This window comes from Chiloscyllium plagiosum, chromosome 21 (genome assembly GCF_004010195.1).
Source record: "Chiloscyllium plagiosum isolate BGI_BamShark_2017 chromosome 21, ASM401019v2, whole genome shotgun sequence".
In the NCBI taxonomy this organism is placed as follows: Eukaryota; Metazoa; Chordata; class Chondrichthyes; order Orectolobiformes; family Hemiscylliidae; genus Chiloscyllium; species Chiloscyllium plagiosum.
Genome location: NC_057730.1, coordinates 49,457,527 through 49,479,593, shown reverse-complemented (window position 1 = coordinate 49,479,593; position 22,067 = coordinate 49,457,527). Strand labels below are relative to the sequence as shown.

Below are 22,067 nucleotides of genomic sequence, written 5' to 3'. Positions count from 1 at the left end.
CCCACCCGTCTCCCAAACCCATCTGACACCAGCCCCCGCCCACCCGCACCCCACCCCATCCCCCAACCCCATCCAACACCGCCCCCTCTCTGAGGCAGCCAGACTGGACACCAACAACAAGACTGCTGCTGCTGCCTCTTTGGGATGGGTGGGTGAGTCTCCAAATCACTCACTCACTCTCTCTCATACACGCACCCTTTTACTGCAACGTTTTGACAGGTTCCACCTCTGCCTTGTACAGGACAATGTTGGAGAGATTATCTGGGGAAGGGGGTTTACAGTATACCCTTGTGTAGAACTCCAGGGAAAGTGTGGGGGGACAGAGAGAGGGGGGTGGGAGGTCAGTCATTTGGAGACTGTGCCTAGGCTCCCATCAGTCCAGGACTGTTCTCGGCAGCATTTCGGGAAGCGGAGTTCACTTTTAATCACAAGATGCAATCAGTGTTGGAAACACATCTTTGATGTAATGTTTCTATCGGGACCTCAAGATCTCTTTGAGATAATCCGATAATCGAGCTTCCTTTTCACCTAACATCATTAAATTGTGGGAGGGAACCAGAGCACCCAGAGGAAGCCCATGCAGACACAGAGAGAACGAGGGAACTCCACACAGATAGTCACCCAAGGCTGGATTTGAAGCCAGTCCCTGGCATTGAGGCAGCAGTGCTAACCACTGAGCCACCGTGCTGCACCTGTTCTTTTGTTCTCCCTTCCCAAAATGAATAAATTCACATTTACCCACATTATACTTCATTTTCCAACTTTTTGCCCATTGACTTAACCTATCAATAACTCTCTGTAACTTCAGTATTCCTCTTACAACCTGCCTTTCTACCTATCCTTTCCTGCCTCTCCTTAAGCAACCAATGACTCTGTGAAAAAGCATGAGGAAAGCCCCTTTCCACTATCGCTACCATCACTGAGTGCCTTTGGGCTCCATCAGCTCCAGGGAATGCAGTAGTTGATATCAGTGTTCACTTTGAAACTATTAAGTATGTGTAGTGTCTTCCAGCGAGCTTTGAAAGTGGTAAGGGCTGAATTAGACTGATCGAGTGAAAGGAAAATGGACAAGCCCTTTTGACAATGCTCTGTCCAAGAGGGCATTGGATGGACTTTTACATAGTGATGATGTGAGGGATATGGGGAAAAGGCAGGAGATTGGCACTAGATAATACAGCTAGATTAAATAAGAGCCAATGCAGACATTATGATCTGAATGGGCACCTTCTGCAATTCTGATGTTCTTTTGCGTGCTGCTTTCTGCTGCCAGCGAGAGTTTAAATAAATAGGGAGGCCTCACTACAGTCATACGGGGCCTTAATGAGACCACTCCCAGAGTATTGTGTGAGGTTTTGGTCTCTCTGCTAAAGAACGGATATACTTGCCACTGAGGGAGTGTAGCAGAGGTTCAGAGTCTGGGGAGAGATTAATCTGACTGGGCCGTAATCACTAGCGATGAGAAGGGATTTAATTGCAATGTATAAAATTCTAAAAAAAAACTGGACAGACGCGATGTGGGGAAGATGCTTCTCCTGGGTGAGAAGTCCACAACCAGGGTACACAGTCTCAGGGAATTGGCTAGACCGTTTAGGACTGAGGTCAGGAATGTCTTTTTCACTCAAAGACTACTGAACCTGTGAAACTCCCTACCACAGAAGACCAAGTCGGTGAATACTTTCAAGAAATTAAGAGACACATTTTTAGATTTTTAAAGTCACCAAGGGTGTTGGGGAGAAATCCGGAATATGATGTTGAGATGGATGATCAGCCATTGTCATAGTGAATGATGGAGCCACCTGCTCCTATTTTCTATGTTTCTTTACATTGGTGATGGAGAGTCATAGAGTCCCTACAGTGTGGAAGCAGGCTATTCAGCCCATCACATCCATGGCGACCCTCCAAAGAGCAGCATGCCTGGACCCCCCCCCCCCCCCCACCCCATCGCTTCATTTTCCCATGGCTAACCCATCTAGCTTGCACTTCCCTGGACACAATGAGGCAATTTAGCATGGCTAGTCCACCGTAACCTGCACATCTTTGGAATGTGGGAGGAAACTGTAGACATGCGGAAAATGTGCAAGCTCCACACGGAAAGTCACCCAAGGGTGGAATCGAACCTGGGTCCATGGTGCTGTGAGGCACCATGTCGCCTGTGTCAGTGACATATAAAATCCTTCTGTTTTGTTAATTGTCTTTTTGTTCCCTTCCCCCTTTCCACCTGGAACAGGACGAGAGAGATCATCATCGAGTTCCTCAGCGTCGTCCCTGAGCTCGGAACAGTTAAGTCCGGCTTGTTCCTGTAACTCAACCAACGGAAATACCGGGAGTTTACTTTGCTCTGACACACAGTACGTCTAACAACCCTTTACCATTTCTGTCAATGTATCTGAGTAGTCCTCATGACTTTCTCACCTCATTCTTTGATGTTAACAGAGAAGGGGGAACTGGTTACCATTAATCTTTTCCTGTGCATTAAGGCCTAAGTGTAGGGGGGGGTATTCTCTGACTTATGAATAACATCTTATACAAGGGTGCCATTTTAAAGAGTGTGGCGCTGGAAAAGCACAGCAGGTCAGGCAGCATCCGAGCAGCAGGAGAGTCAATCCATCCTATTCCTGATGAAGGGCCTATGCTCGAAACGTCGACTCTCTGGCTCCTCAGATGCTGCCTGACCGTCTGTGCTTTTCCAGCACCACACTCTTTGACTCTGATCTCCAGCATCTGCAGTCCTCACTTTCTCCCTGTCATCTTAAAGATCTGACAATATGCACATTTCCTGCGAACGGCTATTTTAGATTGTCTTATGTTGTGTTCTGACTTGCGTACAAATTGACTTGCGAATGGACTCCTTTCTGCTCTTGCCGCTGTTTCACACACAACACAGGGTCAAATCTCGTGTGGCTCCACAGTGTATTGAATTTGAGTCATCAAAACCAGAGCCCAGTGAGGGCAGCTCCATGTTACTGAATTACTGGTGAGCTGCCAACGTCACCAAGGCTAACTGCTAAGGGCTTGCTTTCCGAGCTGTGGATTGAAGTGGATTATTGAGGACAAGATGGATTGAATGTTGATCTGAATCTGATCCTTATTGCACCCCTGAACTCTCAGTGTGCTGAATAAAGGCACTGACTCCCTGAAGTGGGAACTCTTGCGGTATTGAACATTGAAAGGGATTTAAAACCTCCAAAGCTTCAAGGGTTTTTGAGTAAAATCCACCTTAAAAAATTCACTCCCTCCGCCATCAACATGCAGAAGCTGCAGTGCGCACCATCTGTAAGATACACCACAACAACTCACCAAGGGTCCCTGACCCATCCAAACACACAACCTCTTCCATCAATAAATACAAGTTTCCCTAGGGTGGGGGATTTCAAGACACATTTTTATGGTGAGAGGAGAGAGATTTAATAAAGACATGAGGGGAACGTATTTTGCACAGAGAGTGGTTCAGGTGTGGAATGGACTTCCAGAGGAAGTGGTGGATGTGGATACATGTAGGTTTAAAAGACATTTGAATGGGCAAGGAGATGGCAGGTGGGACTAGTTTAGCTTGGGATTATGGGCAACATGGACTTTTTGGACCAAAGAGTTTCTGTGTTATATGACGATGACTCCAACAGATGCATTAGAACACCACCATCTGCAAGTTCCTCTCCATGTCGTGTACTATCCTAGCTTTTAAATATTTCGGCATTCCTTCAGTGTTCACTGGATCAGAATCCCAGGACTCCCTCCCTAACAGCTCTGTGGGTGAACTGGAGCAATAATATAACTCCAGTTCACTGCCCCCTCTAAGGGATACACAATACATGCTGGACTAACAAATGGTGTCCACATTTTTTGAACAAATCAATAATTTTTTTAAAAAAGCAATAACGTCACATTTAAAAAATCATCACCCTTACTTGACAGAGCTTTACTGACCTTGTAGTAAAGAAAATCTTACATTTATATCAGAAACAAAAAACAGAAATTGTGACAGAAACTCAGTAGATCTGGCAGCATCTGTGGAGAGAAAGCAGAGTTAATATTTTGAGTCCAGTAAGTGGCACGGTGGCTCAGTGGTTAGCACTGCTGCCTCACAGCACCAGGGACTTCAGTTTGATTCCAGCCTCAGGCAACTGTCTGTGTGGAATTTGCACATTCTCCCTGTGTCTGTTTGGTTCCCTCCTGCTACCCAAAAATGTGCAGTTTAGGTGAATTGGCCATGATAGGTTGCCCATAGTGTTCGGGGATAGTTGCATTAGTCAGGGTTACCTATAGGATAGGGGAATGGGTCTGGGTGGGTATCACTTCGGCGGGTCGGTGTGGACTTGTTAGGCCGAAGGGCCTGTTTCCACACTGCTGGGATTCTTTGCCCCCTCTTCAGAACTAAAAATGGTTACATTTATATGATACTTTGCATGGACGTTGGCCAGCTGTCATGTAAGAGATGTAGCAGAAAATTTATACATAACAAGCTACCACAAACAGCAATTTGATTACAACTAGGTAATCTGTTTTTATTATGGTGGTTCGGGGATAAATATTGGCCAGGATCCAGGTCCACCAAATGTGTTCTTTTACTGAATAGTTCCAGGAATTACTTACATCCACTGGGGAGGACAGGCAGAGCCCCAGTTTGAAGCTTCTTATCTCAACAATGCAGAGCTCGATTGCTATTATATTCCAGCTTAAGGCCATAAGAAATAGGAACTGGAGTAGGCCATTTGGCTCCTTGAACCTGCTCCACCATTCAGTAGGATCATGGCTGTTCCAACATTCCTCACATCCGCTTTCCTGCCCTTTCCCCATAACCCTTGATTCTCCGACTGATTAAGAATCTATCTATCTCAGCTGTAACTATACACAAGGTGTGATCTATATGGACTTCAGTAAGGCGTTCGACAAGGTTCCCCATGGGAGACTGGTTAGCAAGGTTAGATCTCATGGAACATAGGGAGAATTAGCCACTTGGATACAGAACTGGCTCAAAGGTAGAAGACAGAGGGTGGTGGTGGAGGGTTGTTTTTCAGACTGGAGGCCTGTGGCAGTGGAGTGCCACAAGGATCGGTGCTGGGTCCACTACTTTTTGTCATTTACATAAATGATTTGGATGCGAGCATAAGAGGTACAGTTAGTAAGTTTGCAGATGACACCAAAATTGGAGGTGTAGTGGACAGCGAAGAGGGTTACCTCAGATTACAACAAGATCTGGACCAGATGGGCCAATGAGCTGAGAAGTGACAGATGGAGTTTAATTCAGATAAATGCGGAGTGCTGCATTTTGGGAAAGCAAATCTTAGCAGGAGTTACACACTTAATGGTAAGGTCCTAGGGAGTGTTGCTAAACAAAGAGACCTTGGAGTGCAGGTTCATAGCTCCTTGAAAGTTGTGAAACTTGAAAGGGTTCAGAAAAGATTTACAAGGATGTTGCCAGGGTTGGAGGATTTGAGCTATGGGGAGAGGCTGAACAGCTGGGACTAGATTGGGTTGGGATATTTGGTTGGCATGGACGGGTTGGACCAAAGGGTCTGTTTCCATGCTGTACATCTCTATGACTTTATGACACTGCCCCCCTCTCTGAGGTGAGGCTTTAATAACATAGAATCCCTACAGTGTGGAAACAGGCCATTTGGCCCAACACGTCCACACTGACCCTCTGAAGAGTAACCCACCCAGACCCATTCCCCTACTTTAGTACTCTACCTTTCCCCGGACTAACACACCTAATCTACACATCGCTGAACACTACAGGACAATTTACCGTAGCCAATTCACCCAACCTGTACATCTTTGGACTGTGGAAGGAAACCCATGCAGGCCCAAGGAGAACATACAAACACCACACAGACAGTCACCTGGAATTGAACCCAGGTCCCTGGCGCTGTGAGGCAGCAGTGCTAGCCACCATGCCACCCTGGCTTGACTTTTACACTTGGATCATGCAATGGGACTTGAAGCCAGGTCCTCAGGACTCAGAGGTGAAGGTGCTCCCAACTGAGCCACAGTTGATGTGGTGAGAATATTTCCTGCACTGAGCACCATGGCTGAGAGATGATACCTCCCCATGCTGATCCTGTGTAAGGGTGGCCCCAGCCAAGAAAGTAAGTAATAGGCAGTTACGGTTCTCCCTCCTATCATTCTTCTATCTACTAGACTGTCAGAGAAAATTAATCCTGGCCTATTTTTCAAACTTCAAGTCCTTCAGACTAAGAATACTATGGAGGCTTGTTCGCTCAGTTGTTTGAGCAGCTAAACCAAGTCTGTGCCATACCATGTGATAGGATTGCTGCCACGATCATCTCAAAGCCGATAAAGCTACATGACTTGGTCTAGCGCGGTAAAGGAAAACCACTGACTGGTCTAACTAGAATATGGAATGAGCTGCCAGAGGAAGTGGTGGAGGCTGGTACAATTACAGCATTTAAAAGGCATTTGGATGGATATATGAATAGGAAGGGTTTAGAGGGATATAGACGGGGTGCTGGCAGGTGGGACTAGATTGGGTTGGGATATCTGGTCGGCATGGACGAGTTGGGCTGAAGGGTCTGTTTCTGTGCTGTACATTTCCATGACTCTATGACACTAAACGAGGCTTTTTTCTTGAACGAGGAGTGTGGTTATTACATATTAGCGACTCGTTACTTTCTTATCCCAGACATTGTGACAGAGACTGTGAGAAGGATTGGAATATTAAGTCTTTTTTCACTAAGATCCCAAAAAGTTCAGCTCACAATTCCATATGACATTATCACAGTGGGTGGTGTTTAAGTTCTGCTCAGTATTAACCCTTTCAAACCTTACACCCTTACACAACAGGCATTGAGCATCTGGAGGTGAGTGAAGTGTTCATCTGGAAAGAAAGAGTGAAGGAAAGGAAGAGCTTACAGTGATTTCATAACCTCAAAATGTCACCAACACTTTCCAGTGATGGAAGGTGTCATCAACAGCAGCATCTGCTCAGCAATAACCTGCTCAGTGACACCCAGTTTGGGTTCCACCAGGACCACTCAGCTCCTGACCTCATTACAGCCTTGGTTCAAACATGGACAAAAGAGCTGAATTCCAGAGGGGAGGTGGGTGTGACAGCCCTTGACATCAAGGCTGCATTTGACCAAGTGTGACATCAATGAGCCCTGGCAAAACTGGAATCAATGGGGATCAGGGGGCAAACTCTCCAGTGGTTGCAGTCATAGCTGGCACATAGGAAGATGGTTGTGTCTGCTGGAGGTCAGTCATCTCCAGGACATCTCTACAGGAGTTCCTCAGGGTAGTGTCCTAGGTCCAACCATCGTCAGGAATTTAATCAAAGACATTCCCTCTATCACAAGGTCAGAAGTGGGGATGTTCAGCAATGAATGCACAATCTTCAGCAACATTTGCAGTTGCTCAGATACTGAAGCAGAGCATGTTCAAATGCAAACGAGATATGGACAGTATTTTGGCTTAGGCTGACGAGCGGCAAGTAACATTCGTGCCACAAAAATGCCAGGCTATGATCATCACTAATATGAGACTATTTAATCACGGCCTCCTTGACATTCAATGGTATTGTCATCACTGACTCCCCTACTACCAACATCCTGCAGGTTGCCATTGACCAGAAACTCAGCTGGACTCACCTCATAAACACAGTAGGCTACAAAAGGAGGTCAGAGGCTAGGAATACTGCAGCGAGTAACTCATCTCCTGACTCCCCAAAGCCTGCCCACCATCTGCAAGGTACCACATCCACAAATTTCCACTCCCTCCACTACTGGCATTCAGTAGGAGCAGTGTGTAATATCAGCAAGATGCACTGCAGAAATTCACCAAAGATCTTCAGACAGCACCTTCCAAACCCACAACTATATCTATCTAGAAGGACATGGGCAGCAGACACATGGGAGTACCAGCGCCTCCAAGTTCCCCTCCAAGTCATACACCATCCCGACTTGGAAATATATTATTATTCCTTCATTGTCGTTGGGTAAAAGTTCTGGAACTCTCTCCGTAACAACATTGTGGGTCTATCTACAGCACGCAGACTACAGCAGTTCAAGAAGTCAGCTCACCACCACCTTCTCAAGGGCAACTAGAAATGCTGGCCCAGCCAGTGACACCAATGTCCGACACATGAATTTAAAAAGAAGTGCAGTCTTTATTGCAGTGTAATAAAATTTGAAGAGGTTTCCGTGCTTTTAGATTACGACTGCTCCATTCTCCATTAAATGTAGAACATAGAACATTACAGCGCAGTACAAGCCCTTTGGCCCTTGACTTTGCACCAACCTGTGAAACCAATCTGTAGTCTAGCTAACCTACACTACTCCATTTTCATCCATATGTTTATCTAATGGCTATTTAATGCCCTTAAAGTTGGTGAGTCTACTGCTGTTGCAAAGTGATAAAGTGAAAATCCTGCAGGCCACCTCTACCTTTTACTATTAGTCTGCATCCAAACTGATTTCAACCCTCAGCAAGGGGGGAAATGATACTGTAGTATTAATGTCACAGTGACCCAGTAATACAGAAGATGGTGTATGGCTTGGAGGGGAACTTACAGGTGCTGGTATTCCCATGTGTCTGCTGCCCATGTCTTTCTAGATGGACATGGTTTTGGGTTTGGAAGGCGCCATCTGAGGATCTTTGGTGAATTTCTGCAGTGCACCTTGTAGATATTACACACTGCTGCTTCTGAGTGCCAGTAGTGGAGGGAGTGGAAATTTGTGGATGTGGTGCCTTGCAGATGGTGAACTGGCTTTGGGGAGCCAGGAGGTGAGTTACTCGCTGCAGTGTTCCTAGTCTCTGACCTCCTTTTGTAGCCACTGTGTTTATGAGGTGAGTCCAGTTGAGTTTCTGGTCAATGGTAACCTGCAGGATCAGACTATGGCCTGAGTTCAAATCCCACTATGGTAACTGATGGAGTTTAATATCAGATGATACATCTGGATTATGAAGTTGGTGAATTGTCACCACAGTAACTATCATCAATTGTCATAACAGTCCTTCTTGTTCAGTAGTGTCCTTCGGGAGAGGAGATCTGCTAGCCCTAGGTGGTTGACCTTTACCTGCCCTTTACAAGGTCTATGGGATAGGCCCAATTAGCTCACTTGACTGGTTTTCAATGCAGCATACGTGGGTTCAATTCCCACACGGGCTGAGGTCACCATGAAAGTTTGGTATCGCTACCAAGCCTCGGGCTAAACTCTAATGAGAGGGTGGGACTATGGTAACTTTACCCTATACCCCTTACTCTAATTCTGGAGGTGACCATAAGCCAACTGCGAGAATATGGGAGAGCAATAGAAATGGTCAGATTGTAACATGTCTGTTTAGACATGACTTTGTGCTGCACTTGTGCCATGCCCCACTGGAGTTCGAGAACAGGGTCAATAAAGGGTGACGCTGGTCAGGCAGCATCTGAGGAGAAAGAGAGTCAATGTTTCAGGCAGGAGCCTTCATCAGAATGAATAATGAAGGATCCTGCCCGAAATGTCAACTCTCCTGCCCCTTGGATGCTGCCTGACCTACTGTGCTTTTCCAGCTCCACGCTTTATCGACTCTAACTCGCCAGCATCTGCAGTCCTCACTATCTGCGAGTTCAAGTACAGGGATGTCTTGCTATAATTATACAGGGCCTTAAAGTCATACAGCACTGAAACAGACCCTTCAGTCCAACTCATCCACTACTGCCAACCTTCCCAAACTAAGGTAGTCCCATTTGCCTGCACTTGGCCCATATCCCTCTAAACCTTTCCTATTCATGTCCTGTCCAAATGTCTTTTAGATGTTGTAACTGTATCTGCATCTACCACTTCCTCTGGCAGCTCATTCCACACAGGACCCACCCTCTGTGTGAAAAAGGTGCGCCCCTCGGGTCCCTTTTAAATCTTTCTCCCCTCACCCTAAAATATACCATCCAGTGTAGAATTCCCCTACCTTAGGGAAAAGGCCTTTGCCATGCACCTTACCTATACTCCTCATCATTTTATAAACCTCCATAAAGTCACCCCTCAACCTCCAGTGAAACAAGCCCCAGACACTCCAGCCTCTCCTTATAGCTCAAACCCTTGGTGAGATCACACATGGAGTATTGTGTGAAGTTTCAGAATTCTTATCTGAGGGAGGATGCTCTTGCTACAGAGAGAGTGCGGTGAATGTTTACTGGACAGACACCTGAGGTGGAAAGACTGAGGTGTGAGGAGATGGCATATTCACTGGAGTTTTGAAGAATGAGGTGTTATCTCATAGAAGCCTATAAAATTCTAACAGAACCAGACAGGGTAGATGCAGGAAGGATATTCCTGATGACAGCGGAGTCCAGAACTAGGCCTAAGGTTACGGTGTAGACCATTTAGGACTGAACTGATGGCAAACCTCTTCACACAGAAGCTGGGGATTCACTACCCCAGAGGCCAAAACATTGTATGATTTGAATGAGTTGGATACAGTACTTGGGGCTAAAGGGATCAAAGAAAATGGGGGTGAAAAGCAGGAACAGGCTACTGATTTGGATGAGGTGAAAGTGAGGACTGCAGATGTTGGAGATCAGGTTCAAAAAGTGTGGCACGGGAAAAGCACAGCAGGTCAGGCAGCACCCGAGCAGCAGGAGAGACAACGTTTTGGGCATAAGCCCTTCATCAGGATTCAAAGGTCCGAATGGCCTGCTCCTGCCTCTGTTTTCTATGTCTCTACGTAAAGTATTTTCCCAATTTGATGGCATTGCTTGGCACTGACTTCAGCTGAGTCTGAGCAGTGCCAGAGAGAGAGAGGGAGTGAGTGAGATATCATCCTTTGTTCTGGAAGGTTGTTGGTTTTACATCATCTGAAGCATGTCAGGTCACATGTGCAGGTTGCTGCTTTGACTGTGGAGGGTGAAGGGAACTCAATATTCCTAATCAAACAAACATTTTCGAGACTGTCAGGGAGTGGAAATGGGAAAAATGTGAAACCAGCCCTACCATGATGAAACATGAATGTGTGCCCGTGTCAAATCCCCTGACAGTGGGCCTCAGAATTTGCCTCATGCTTTCACTGTAGGAGTGTCAAAACCACTTTGATGAACCACCAAGTTTTGTTTTCTCTCCCGCCGCCGAGGAGCCTTAATATTTTAATGCATGTCACAGTTTGTTTTCTAAAATTGTGCTTTTTTATCTCTTGGTTGCTATAGCAATGAGGGAATTCAGCTCGTCACCATCACCAAATCAGCAGGCCTTGGACTGACTGTGACAGGGGGATCCAACAGGCCTGATGGACCCAAAGTCTATGTGGAGGACATCATCTTGGGAGGAGATTGTCAGAAGGTAAAGATGAAATAATTGTGACAGTGACGAACCAGTGAGTTGAAAAAAACTGAGCTCACGGGAAAAAAATAAGATTCAATTTCCCATTTTTCGCGTTTTCTAACTTGAAGTTTGAGCACTCATTCCAGGCCTTGCAATAACTTGGTTCCTGAGTCCTGACTATACCCTTCACCTAGAGTTCAAATCGAACATTAGACTGTGACGCTTTATTTGGCAATTGTTGCAGACTTTTCACCCCCTCGCGGATTCACTGTCCCCTCTATACAGAGCACATCTTTCATGGTCAGCAATTCAGCTTGGCAACCTAACCAGGAGCCTTGACTATGAATCTCTGTGTTAAAACCAAGTGAATACTTTGGTCATGTGTGCGTATTTTTTAGGTTTCTGAAGGATGAACTAGTTAATGGTTTGATGAGGTGAAGCCAATGGAAAAAACATAATTGAGAACTGGTTTATTTGTCAGACTACATAGAGTCATAGAGATGTACAGCATGGAAACAGACCCTTCAGTCCAACTCATCCATGCCAACCAGACATCCCAACCCAATCTAGTCCAATTTGCCAGCACTTGGCCCATATCCCTCTAAACCCTTCCTATTCATATACCCATCCAGATGCCTTTTAAATAATGTAATTGTACCAGCCTCCACCACTTCTTCTGGCACCTAATTCCATCCACGTACCATCCTCTGCATGAAAAAGTTGCCCCTTAGGTCCCTTTTAAATTTTTCCCCACTCACCTTTAGCCTATGCCGTCTAGTTCTGTGAGATAGAACCAAGCTGTTAATGATGAATTTTAATAGTTTCCCTAATGTCTCCATTTGTAACTGAAATAGTAAAGCACGCAGTGTTTGCGATGGAGAATATACACCAACATCTTTACTCTGTGTCTGGTTAGCCCTTAATCCACTCATAGAGACCTTTCCCATTACTAACAACCACGCCCTGACCAACATGAGGTGACAGCATCTCGCCAACTCGGATGGATGAGTTCCCTTTCTCTATTCTCAGCTGTGGCTTTGTGCTGGTCTGTGGGGTTTGATGTGTCAGACTGTCATAGAGTCGTAGGGATGTAGAGCACAGAAACAAACCCTTTGGTCCAACCCGTCCATGCTGACCAGATATCCCAACCCAATCTAGTCCCACCTGCCAGTACTCGGCCCATATCCCTCCAAACCCTTCCTATTCATATACCCATCCAGATGCCTTTTAAATGTTGCAATTGTACCAGCCTCCACCATTTCCTCAACTAACCAAAGAGTGGTCTTCCTGCAACGCGGCCATCTGGAGCTTACCTTCTACTGTTCCTGATTGAACAGGTCACAGTCCATAACAAGACTCTGAATAGCTCAAGAGAGAAACTTCTCCAGCATCATTAGCCAATGCCTGATCGAAATGGTGCCAGTTTTAGTTCTGCATGACAGAACAGAGCAACCAGAAAAGATGTACGACCAATAGCTAATCTCGTGTCACCCATTGTATCCTATTAGTGAAATAACCCTTACTGCCTCGTATAATCATAAACCCAAAATAGTGGGGGAAGCAGTATTCAGTAAAGTGATTCATCTGCCTTTCATACACTTCATTGCTCCTTGCCTTCAAGTGCTGTGGGAAGGCTTCATCCCAACTTAATTTAGATATCAACTTAACAAAACTCATGCCAAGGTCATTAGTGGTGGAAATAATCAGAACTTAAGAAAGGTGACAACAATGGTCTGAGTTATAGGGAGAGGTTGGAAAAGCTAGGACTTTTTTCTTTAGAGCATAGGAGACTGAGGGGGGACCTTATAGAGATATGTAAGATCATGAGAGGCATGGATAGGGTGAATGCACTCAGTCTTTTTCTCAGGGTTAGGGAATCAAGGACTAGAGGGCAGCAGTTTAAGGTGAGAGGGGAAAGAATAAAAAGGAATCTGAGAGGCATTCTTTTTAAACAGAGGGTGGGACACATATGAAATGTGCTGCCAGTGGAAGTGGCTGAGGCAGGTACATTAACAACATTTAAAAGGCAATTGGACAAATACATGGATAGGAAAGGATTAGAAGGATATGGGCCAAGTGCAGGGAAATAGGGCTAGTGTGGATGGACATTTTGGTCAGCAAGGACCAGTTTGGGTTAAAGGGCCTGTCTCTGAGGTGTAGGACTCTTTGACTCTAATGTATGCACAGTATCCAATTCTGGTGAATCAATGCGAAACATGGATTGATGGTCTAGGATGGTGCAATGCTGTTTCATCACTGGAGATGAGGGTTCAAGTCAAGTCAAATCGAGAGGCTGAAAATCATTCAGTGATGCCTCCCAAAGTTGGGGAAGCCAGACAGGGATCCAAATGAGCTTCGGGCCTTGATGAGGAGGATTTTGGCATTGAATTGACTACCTGACTTCTAGACAGATTTTCCCCTCACTGTTCCGGGGAACTGGGTACAGAACCCATCCAGCTGTCAGTGGTGATGTCCACTCCTCCAGAAGAGACAGGGTGTGAAGGTGAAAATAACCCTCCCAGTCAGGGTGGAGGTGTATCTGCTGAGTTTGGGAGAAGACACATATTTGGTGAAGGGTATTGGTGCCTTTTGCCACCTCACCATAAGTATATTTTGATATTTTGTTAGATTTTTTTTTAGATTTCCTAGAGTGTGGAAACAGGCCCTTCGGCCCAACAAGTCCACACTGACCCTCTGAAGAGCAACCCACCCAGACTAATTCCCCAACATTTACCCCTGACTAATGCACCTAACACTATGGGCAATTGAGCATAGCCAATTTACCTAACCTGCACATCTTTGGAGTCTGGGAGGAAATCCACGCAGACACGGGGAGAATGTGCAAACTCCACACAGACAGTTGCGTTGAGCATGGCTCATGTCTGTTTCTCCAAAAGTCGACATTTGGATCATTCCACAGCAGTGACTTTTCCTACCTTGATAAGCACAAACTAAGATCTCCACAAATGTACATTTCAAAAGTCATACATTATATTGGAAAGCTGTGGAGTTCCCGCAGAAAAATTGGGTTAACCTTGTTTTTTATTCATTCATGGGATGAGGGTGTCGCTGGCTAGGCCAGCATTTATTGCCCATCCCTAATTGCCCAGAGGGCAGGTAAGAGTCAACCACATTGCTGTGGGTCTGGAGTCACATGACCAGAAAAGGATGGCAATTTCCTTCCCTAAGGACATAAGTGAAGCAAGTGGGCTTTTCCTGACAGTTGATTCATGATCATCATTAGACTCTTAATTCCAGATTTTCATTGAATTCACATTCCACCATCTGCCATGGTAGGACTCAAACCCTGAACACTACCTGGATCTCTGGATAAACAGCCCAGTTGATAATACCACAAGGCCATCACCTCCTATTGTTGAAATGCTGTACATTCTTGTCTAAGTGATGAATGATCACTGCCTGCTCCATCTCTCAATGAATTTTCTTGCAATTGTTTGAAGGATGGTCGACTCCGTCCAGGTGACCAGTTGGTCGCAATTAACAAGAAGTCTCTGATTGGAGTGACGTATGAGGAAGCTAGGAGCATCCTCAATAAAATGGCGATCCCGTAAGTAATTATTTCACACACTGTGTGTGAGCTCTGTGCCTCAAGGATATCACTGTCACCCCAGAGTCAGATGTTGGTGGGTCCTCCCAGTTCTAAGCTTGAATACACAGTTTACCAGCTCAGTGCCAGCCTCATGCTGTCAGGGGTGTCATCTCTCAGAGCAGACGTCTCCTAGAGCAGTTGTCTGCTCTACACTACAGAATTAGAATTAGAATGCCCAGTTTGGAAACAGGCCCTTTGGTCCAGCAAGTCTACACCAACTCTCTGAACAGTAACCCACTCAGACCCATTTCCCTATTACTCTAACCAAAAGAGAAAATGCTGGAAAATCTCAGCAGGTCTGGCAGCATCTGTAAGGAGAGAAAAGAACTGACGTTTCGAGTCTAACTGACCCTTTGTCAAAGCTAAAAAAAGAGGAGAAATAGGGAGGTATTTATACAAGGTTGAGAGAAGGTGAGTCATGGCTCCAGAGGCAAAGGTAACAATAAAACCCTATTACTCTACATTTACCCCTAACTAATGTACCTAACCTACACTTCCCTGAACACTATGGGCAATTTGCCCTGGCCAATTCACCTAACCTGCACATCTTTGGATTGTGGGAGCAAACCCACGCAGACATGAGGAAAATGTGCAAACTGCACACAGACAGTCGTCCGAGGCTGGAATTGAACCTGGGTCCCTGGCACTTGAGGCACAGTGCTAACCACTGAGCCATCGTACCACCCCACTCTTGGGTGAATGTTCAAAAAATCATTTTGGAGAGGTCTGGACGAGGTTTCCCAATATCCTGACAGCCAGGAATCTCTGAAAATGATGTGCTCATTTGTTCAAAACAAGCACACTGGAGAAACTCAGCAGGTCTGGCAGCATCTGTGGAGAGAGAAACAGAGTCAATGTGATGAGTCATGAAGGGAGGAGAGTCATACCGGACTCAAACCTTCCCTTTGTTCTCTCTCTCCACGGATGCTGCCAAACCTGCTGAGTTTCTCCATCACTCCCTGTGCTTGTTTCAGATTTTCTGTAGTATATCTAAATCTAATCTAATCTAACCTTCAAAGTTTTTCAATGTACCTCGGTACACGTGACGATAAATTCAATTCAATTCAATTATTCAAGTGGAGAGGTTTAGGGAGGGAATTACAGAGCTTGGCACATGGGCATAGCCAATAACTGCAGAGCAATTGAAATTGGGGATGCAGAAGATGCCAGAATTGGAGGAGACCTGAGATCCCGGAAAGTGTAGGAGGTTGGAGCTGTGGAGTCTGAACCCATAGAGGGAGTTGAAAACGAGGAGGAAGTTCTATGAATTGAAATCTCCTTACAGCGGGACCTAACCAGGTCAGCAAGCACCTGCCATTGAATACTTTTAAACACAGCAGTCACATGACAGCAGGTTATGGTCCAATAAGTTTATTTGAAATCACAAGTTTTGGAGCGCTGCTCCTTCATCAGGTGAAGGCTTCATCTAATGAAGGAGCAGCGCTCCGAAAGCTTGTGATTTCAAATAAACCTGTTGGACTATAACCTGCTATCGTGTGACTCCTGACCATGTCCACCCCGATCCAACACCAGCACCTCCACATCTTGAATATTTTTAAGGCAGACATAGGTATTTCTTGTTAGGCGAGAGTGTTATTTATGGACCAGGCCAGACTCCCTCGAAACATTACAAGGAGGAGGTAACTATGCTGGTTGTTTTAAGCAGGTGTACAGTGGATATTCCAGGAGAGATGCAGCTGGCCCAATCACTTAGTTTTAAACAAAACAGAATTTATTTTCAAGATTATCAAATGAAACACAAACAAAAAGGAACAGAATAAATCAATCTATCCAAAAATCCAACAGATTATCCCAACTTAATGATGCTGTTCCAAATTCCTGCAACAATCCCCATAAACACCCCTTGGCACCAAAGGTAAAATTAAACACAGGGTCTTACAGGAGAGATGTCAGAGAGAGGGAGGATCGGCATGGACCTGCTTCTTTGGGTCTAGCAGATTCACAGCTTGAACAGTGAACAACCAGACTGCTAAAAAAACCAAACCAAATCAGACCAGAGTAAAGCTGAGCTGGGAGAATTGGCTGCACCCCTTTCATTGTACAAGTTTTTTTTTAACCGAAAGCCTTCTCCCTGAAGCAGTATCTGTTAGCTATGATCAAATTGGCCCTAAAACCCATGGGGATGGCAAACACGAGGGGACACAACTCTAAAGTGAGGGGAGATAGGTATAAGACAGATGTCAGAGGTAGTTTCTTTATTCAGAGAGTAGTAAGGGTATGGAATGCTTTGCCTGCAATGGCAGTAGATTCGCCAAGGTTAAGTGCATTTAAGTCGTCATTGGACAGGCATATGGACGTACATGGAATAGTGTAGGTGGGATGGGCTTCAGATTGGTATGACAGGGCAGCGCAACATTGAGGGCCGAAGGGCCTGTACTGCGCTGTAATGTTCTATGTTCTATGTTTTATGTAAACCTAGACTTTTCGAAACCTGCGTCTTTATAACCTCCTGAACAAAATCCAAGGACAACATAACCTTGTTAAAGGAACAGCATGATCACAAGGGAATCAAAGATTTTAGGGATTAGATGGGAATAATGGAATTTGAAACTCAAATGGATCAGCCATGAATGACAGAGCTAGTTTGAGGGGCAGAATGGCCTTCCATTTTGTATGTGAGTGAATGCAACTTGGTGCAAGTTAGGACACAGGTAGGAGAGCATTGAATGAGCTTAAGTTTTTACAATTTTTCTAATTTATTTAAAGGAATGAAGGAACCATAACAATTGCCTTTTTACCAGGCAAAGGGTCTTCACATTCTGCTGCCTCATTACAAGATGGGGACAACTCAATGCAGAAAAGCACTGGAAATGGCTACAGTTCTTGTAGGATGAAGGTTCATGTGAGAACACCTAAGGTCAGTATAAATGTGTATTCTTTTATATTGACTTACCCAGCAATGATCAAACAGTTACACTGGCTGTATATCATCCACATGAAAACTCATCTTAATGTCTCTCGCCTCATTCCTCTCCTCAACAGTTTACCGTTCCTTCAACTACCGTCTAGTCTCACTGTCACTGTTCTCATTTCTGTGCCAGGAGGCTGGGGGAGGCTGTTCATTCCAGACACTTGGACCCACAATCCAAGGAGCGCTACATTGTCAGAGGCGCTGCCTTTCAGATGTGACGTTGAACCAACGGTTAGCCCTTGCGTTGAGTGGATGTTAAAGGGCACCTCTACTATTTCAAAGAAGATTGGCAGGAGAGAGGGGAGCACACTGTGCTCTCTCCAGCTCCCTGCTCAATAGTTATCCCTCAACAAAGACTTAAATGCAGATTTACTGTGATATTATATTGTGGGAACTTGCTGTGCATGAATTTCCTGTGCACAAGGGTAGTCTTTCTACCTTTCAACTAAAACGAATGGCTTTTGAGGAAAAGAGGGTGCAAAATTGAGGAAGATAGATATGTTATCTGGATCAATATGACTAGCTAGTTCTGGGACATATGAATCTGTTACATTGCTGACTTACCAGCGATGTACCCTAATCCGACAGCATTAATTACCTGTACAATGTATTATAAACATCTGTGCTAATGATGCACTCTGTCTTTTTCTCAACAGCCCCAACTTGAAGACCACTGTCCAGTGCCTTTCCAGTCACCTGACATTTGCCCACTACAACTAGCTGCCTCAGGTATCTAATCTCAGTGGGGTGACAGACAAAGTTTCCCACCTTCTGAGATGTTGTAACTTGCATAGTTTTGGAATCAAATAATGATATAAATACAGTCATATATCAAAGAATATCTCCTCCTCAAGCCCTTCCTCACATGCCCACACCCAACATGTGGTTAAATTACTTTAGTTACTGCCTGACTCAACCTGCAAGTTTACTTTGAGAGAATCCTGGACTAGAACTCCCAAGTCTTTTTGCACTTCAGACTTCTGAATTTTCTCCTGTTTAGAAAATAGCCCATGCTTCTATTCTTTCCCATGTTGCACTGCATCTACCACTCCTTTTCTAAGCTGTCGGAATCCTTCTGCAGCCTTCCCACCTCTTCAATACTATCTGTCCCTTTACCTATCTTTGTATCTATGACCACACAGCAAAGGATCAATGTTAACAGAACCCACCGACAGAAAACAGCTGGATAAGGTCGTTAAAAAGCAGTAAGTTAGTCATTTGCCCAAAACACAACCATTATTAGAGACCAACCAATTTAAAAAGAAATTTGAGTTCCCTGTGACCGACTTAAAAGATTACTTTCCAAGATTTCAATTTTACAATTTACACTGCAACAAACAAAGGGCAACATTTCTCAGTGATATGTTTGTAAGCAGCTTATACTGGTAAATTACAGAACAAACCGTTCCCTGTTTAGCATTTAAAACCAGCACTAACCTTCTGTTCCACAGTTAGACTTTACATTATCCCTCTGGTAGACATTCAGTTCTTCTGGGAGAAAGTGAGATGCTGGAGAATCAGAGTCAAGAGTGTGTTGCTGGAAAAGCACAGCAGGTCAGGCAGCATCCGAGGAACAGGAAAATTGATGTTTCGGGCATAAGCCCTTCATCAGGTAAGGGCAATTGATGAAGGGCTCTTGCCCAAAATGTCGACTCTCCTGCTCCTCGGATGCTGCCTGACCTGCTGTGTTTTTCCAGTGCCACACTCTCAATTCAGTTCTTCTGGGTTCAGTCATAGAGTCGTAGAGATGCACAGCACGGAAACAGACCCTTTGGTACAACTTGTCCTTTCCAAGCAGATATCCTAACCTAATCTAGTCCCATTTGCCAGCACCCGGCCCATATCCCTCCAAACCCTTCCTATTCATATACCCATCCAGATGCCTTTTAAATGCTGTAATTATACCAGCCTCCACCACTTCCTCTGGCAGCTCATTCTATACACGTACCACCCTCTGCGTGAAAACGTTGGCCCTTCGATCCCTTTCATATCTTTCCCCTCTTACCCTAAACCTATGCCCTCTAGTTCTGGACTCCATGATCCCAGGGAAAAGACCTTGTCTATTCACCCTATCCATGTCCCTCATGATTTTATAAACCTCTATAAGGTCACTCCCCTGCCTCCGACACTCCAGGGAAAACAGCCCTAGCCTATGCAGCCTCTCCCTATAGCTCAAATCCTCCAACCCCGGCAACATCCTTGTAAATCTTTTCGGAATCCTTTCAAGTTTCACAACATCCTTCCGATAGGAAGGAGACCAGAATTGCATGCAATACTCCAAAAGTGGCTGAACCAATGTCCTGTACAGCCACAACATGACCTCCCAACACCAATACTCCATGCTCTGACCAATAAAGGAAAGCATACCAAACACCTCCTTCACTATCCTACCTATCTGTGACTACTTTCAAAGAACTATGAACCTGCACTCCAAGGTCTCTTTGTTCAACAACATTCACCAGTCCTTGAAGACACTTGGTTCCCAGGGGTTTCCTTCTGTTACTTTCCTTTCCCAACCTGGCAACATCTGACCTCAGAGCTGTCTATCATAGTGAGAGTTTACCTGACAATATTTCCTCACTCAAACGAAGCACATCTCCCATTTTAACTCTTCATGAAATGGGTCTTTTCAAACCAAACACAAGCTCATACACACATTCTTGTGTAGTGTAGAGTTTTCCTGTCTCTCTCTGTTCTCTTTCTGTCACAGATCTGAGCAGACTGCCCTGTGAAATTCAGGTTATCTTTCAGGAGAACCTTGTTATATGATTCTGCAATAGCTTCCTTTGCTCTTGAAGCCCACCTTCAAAGAAACATGAATCGTATGGACCTTATATCCCAATAGAAATGCTGTTTTGCTGTCCTTAAGCTCCCAATGTGGTATTAAGTGGAGAGTTTAACTTAACTTCATTGCATAATACAATTGTTTCAGGTACACACCTGATAGCAAAGGACTGGGTTACACATATAATAGAGATTAGTGGTGCTGAATGGAAAAAAAAAGTTGAATCCAGGCCCAACTTTGTAACAAACAACATGAGCTTAAACATAAAAACAGCTCTGATCTTCCAATACCAAATCATTCAGTTGGAAATATTGTGTGTCAAACTCTTCAATGATTCAACAAAGTGTGCTTGGATATATGTGTCTGAGTAAGAACTTTAAGACAAAATAAAAGATACAGGATTTCATTCAGGGCCTCACATTGAAGTGGTTTCAGGATACATAAAAAGAGTTCAAATAAGGATGGTTTGGACTTAGGCGACATTAGTGTGCCCCAGAAACCTGGGTCATAAAGTTTTAGAGATGTACAACACAGAAACAGACCCAAATATTCTAACCTAAACTAGTCCCATTTTCCAGCACTTGGCCCATATCCCTCTAAACCCTTCCTATTCATATACTTATCCAGATGCCTTTGAAATGTTCTAATTGTATCAGCCTCCAACACTTCCTCTGGCAGCTCGTTCCATACACTCACCACCCTCTGCATGAAAATAGCACCATCCTTTTGCAATAAAAAAAGTGCTCCTGGTAACTTTGTATTTACAGTTTATATTTTAAAAATTTAATCAAGAGACAGAGTTTGATAAAACATTTAATCAAGAAGGAACCCACTCTATTCACTACTGTAGCTTTGGACTTTAATGTTCTGAAATTCCCAGGCCTGATAGGGAACTGCACACACGTGATAACATATCAGTAGATCACGTGATTGTTTGGCACCACAGGTCAAACTGGGTAGTGTAAACTGGAGAATTTACCTGTATTTTTTTGCGAAGCTGTTTATTGAGAACACGAGATATAAGCCTGTTGTATTCTGTATACCAAGAGGTTGTCCAAAGTATACAGCGGAAGGTAAACCACCTTCTGATTGCGCATGGGTGCTGCATCCAGTTTTGAGGAAGCATTGTGTTTTTTTAAGGGACATCAACTATTTGTTAGGCTGATGTGAGAGAGAGAACTGGATGTATCTGCATCCACCAAGACTCTATTGCTTCTGATCTTGAAGCTAGATTTAAGTAGAATCCAGAATAATCTGAAATCCCACCAGAGTTTAAGAGTTTAAAACTTTTAACATCCCACAAGACATTGAATTTGACACAGGCCATCATGCACTATTCCTTCTCTACAGCTGCCAAACCATCCATTCAGAAAGAAGTGCCCAGTATCAAACGTAAAGTCTCTCTGGACCCTCACGTTCGGTTAAAGGTGGATAAACTTGAGTTGGTAAGTGCTTCTTCCCCAAGTCTCTTTCATTTCATCTTGCTCCTTA

General features: G+C 44.6%; 1 protein-coding gene across 5 annotated transcripts in view; it reads left to right on the top strand.

Annotated features, from left to right (window-relative positions):
• Positions 1 to 22,067, top strand: part of si:dkeyp-72e1.9 (syntaxin-binding protein 4) — a 130,794-nt gene that overhangs the window by 74,454 nt on the left and 34,273 nt on the right. For all 5 annotated transcript variants that reach the window (XM_043712009.1, XM_043712006.1, XM_043712007.1 and 2 more), the window contains 6 exons: positions 2,228 to 2,348; positions 11,135 to 11,267; positions 14,711 to 14,817; positions 17,587 to 17,737; positions 18,448 to 18,520; positions 21,927 to 22,021. In XM_043712009.1, coding sequence (XP_043567944.1) covers positions 2,228 to 2,348; positions 11,135 to 11,267; positions 14,711 to 14,817; positions 17,587 to 17,737; positions 18,448 to 18,520; positions 21,927 to 22,021 — 680 coding nt within the window. The remainder of the gene's footprint in view (positions 1 to 2,227; positions 2,349 to 11,134; positions 11,268 to 14,710; positions 14,818 to 17,586; positions 17,738 to 18,447; positions 18,521 to 21,926; positions 22,022 to 22,067) is intronic.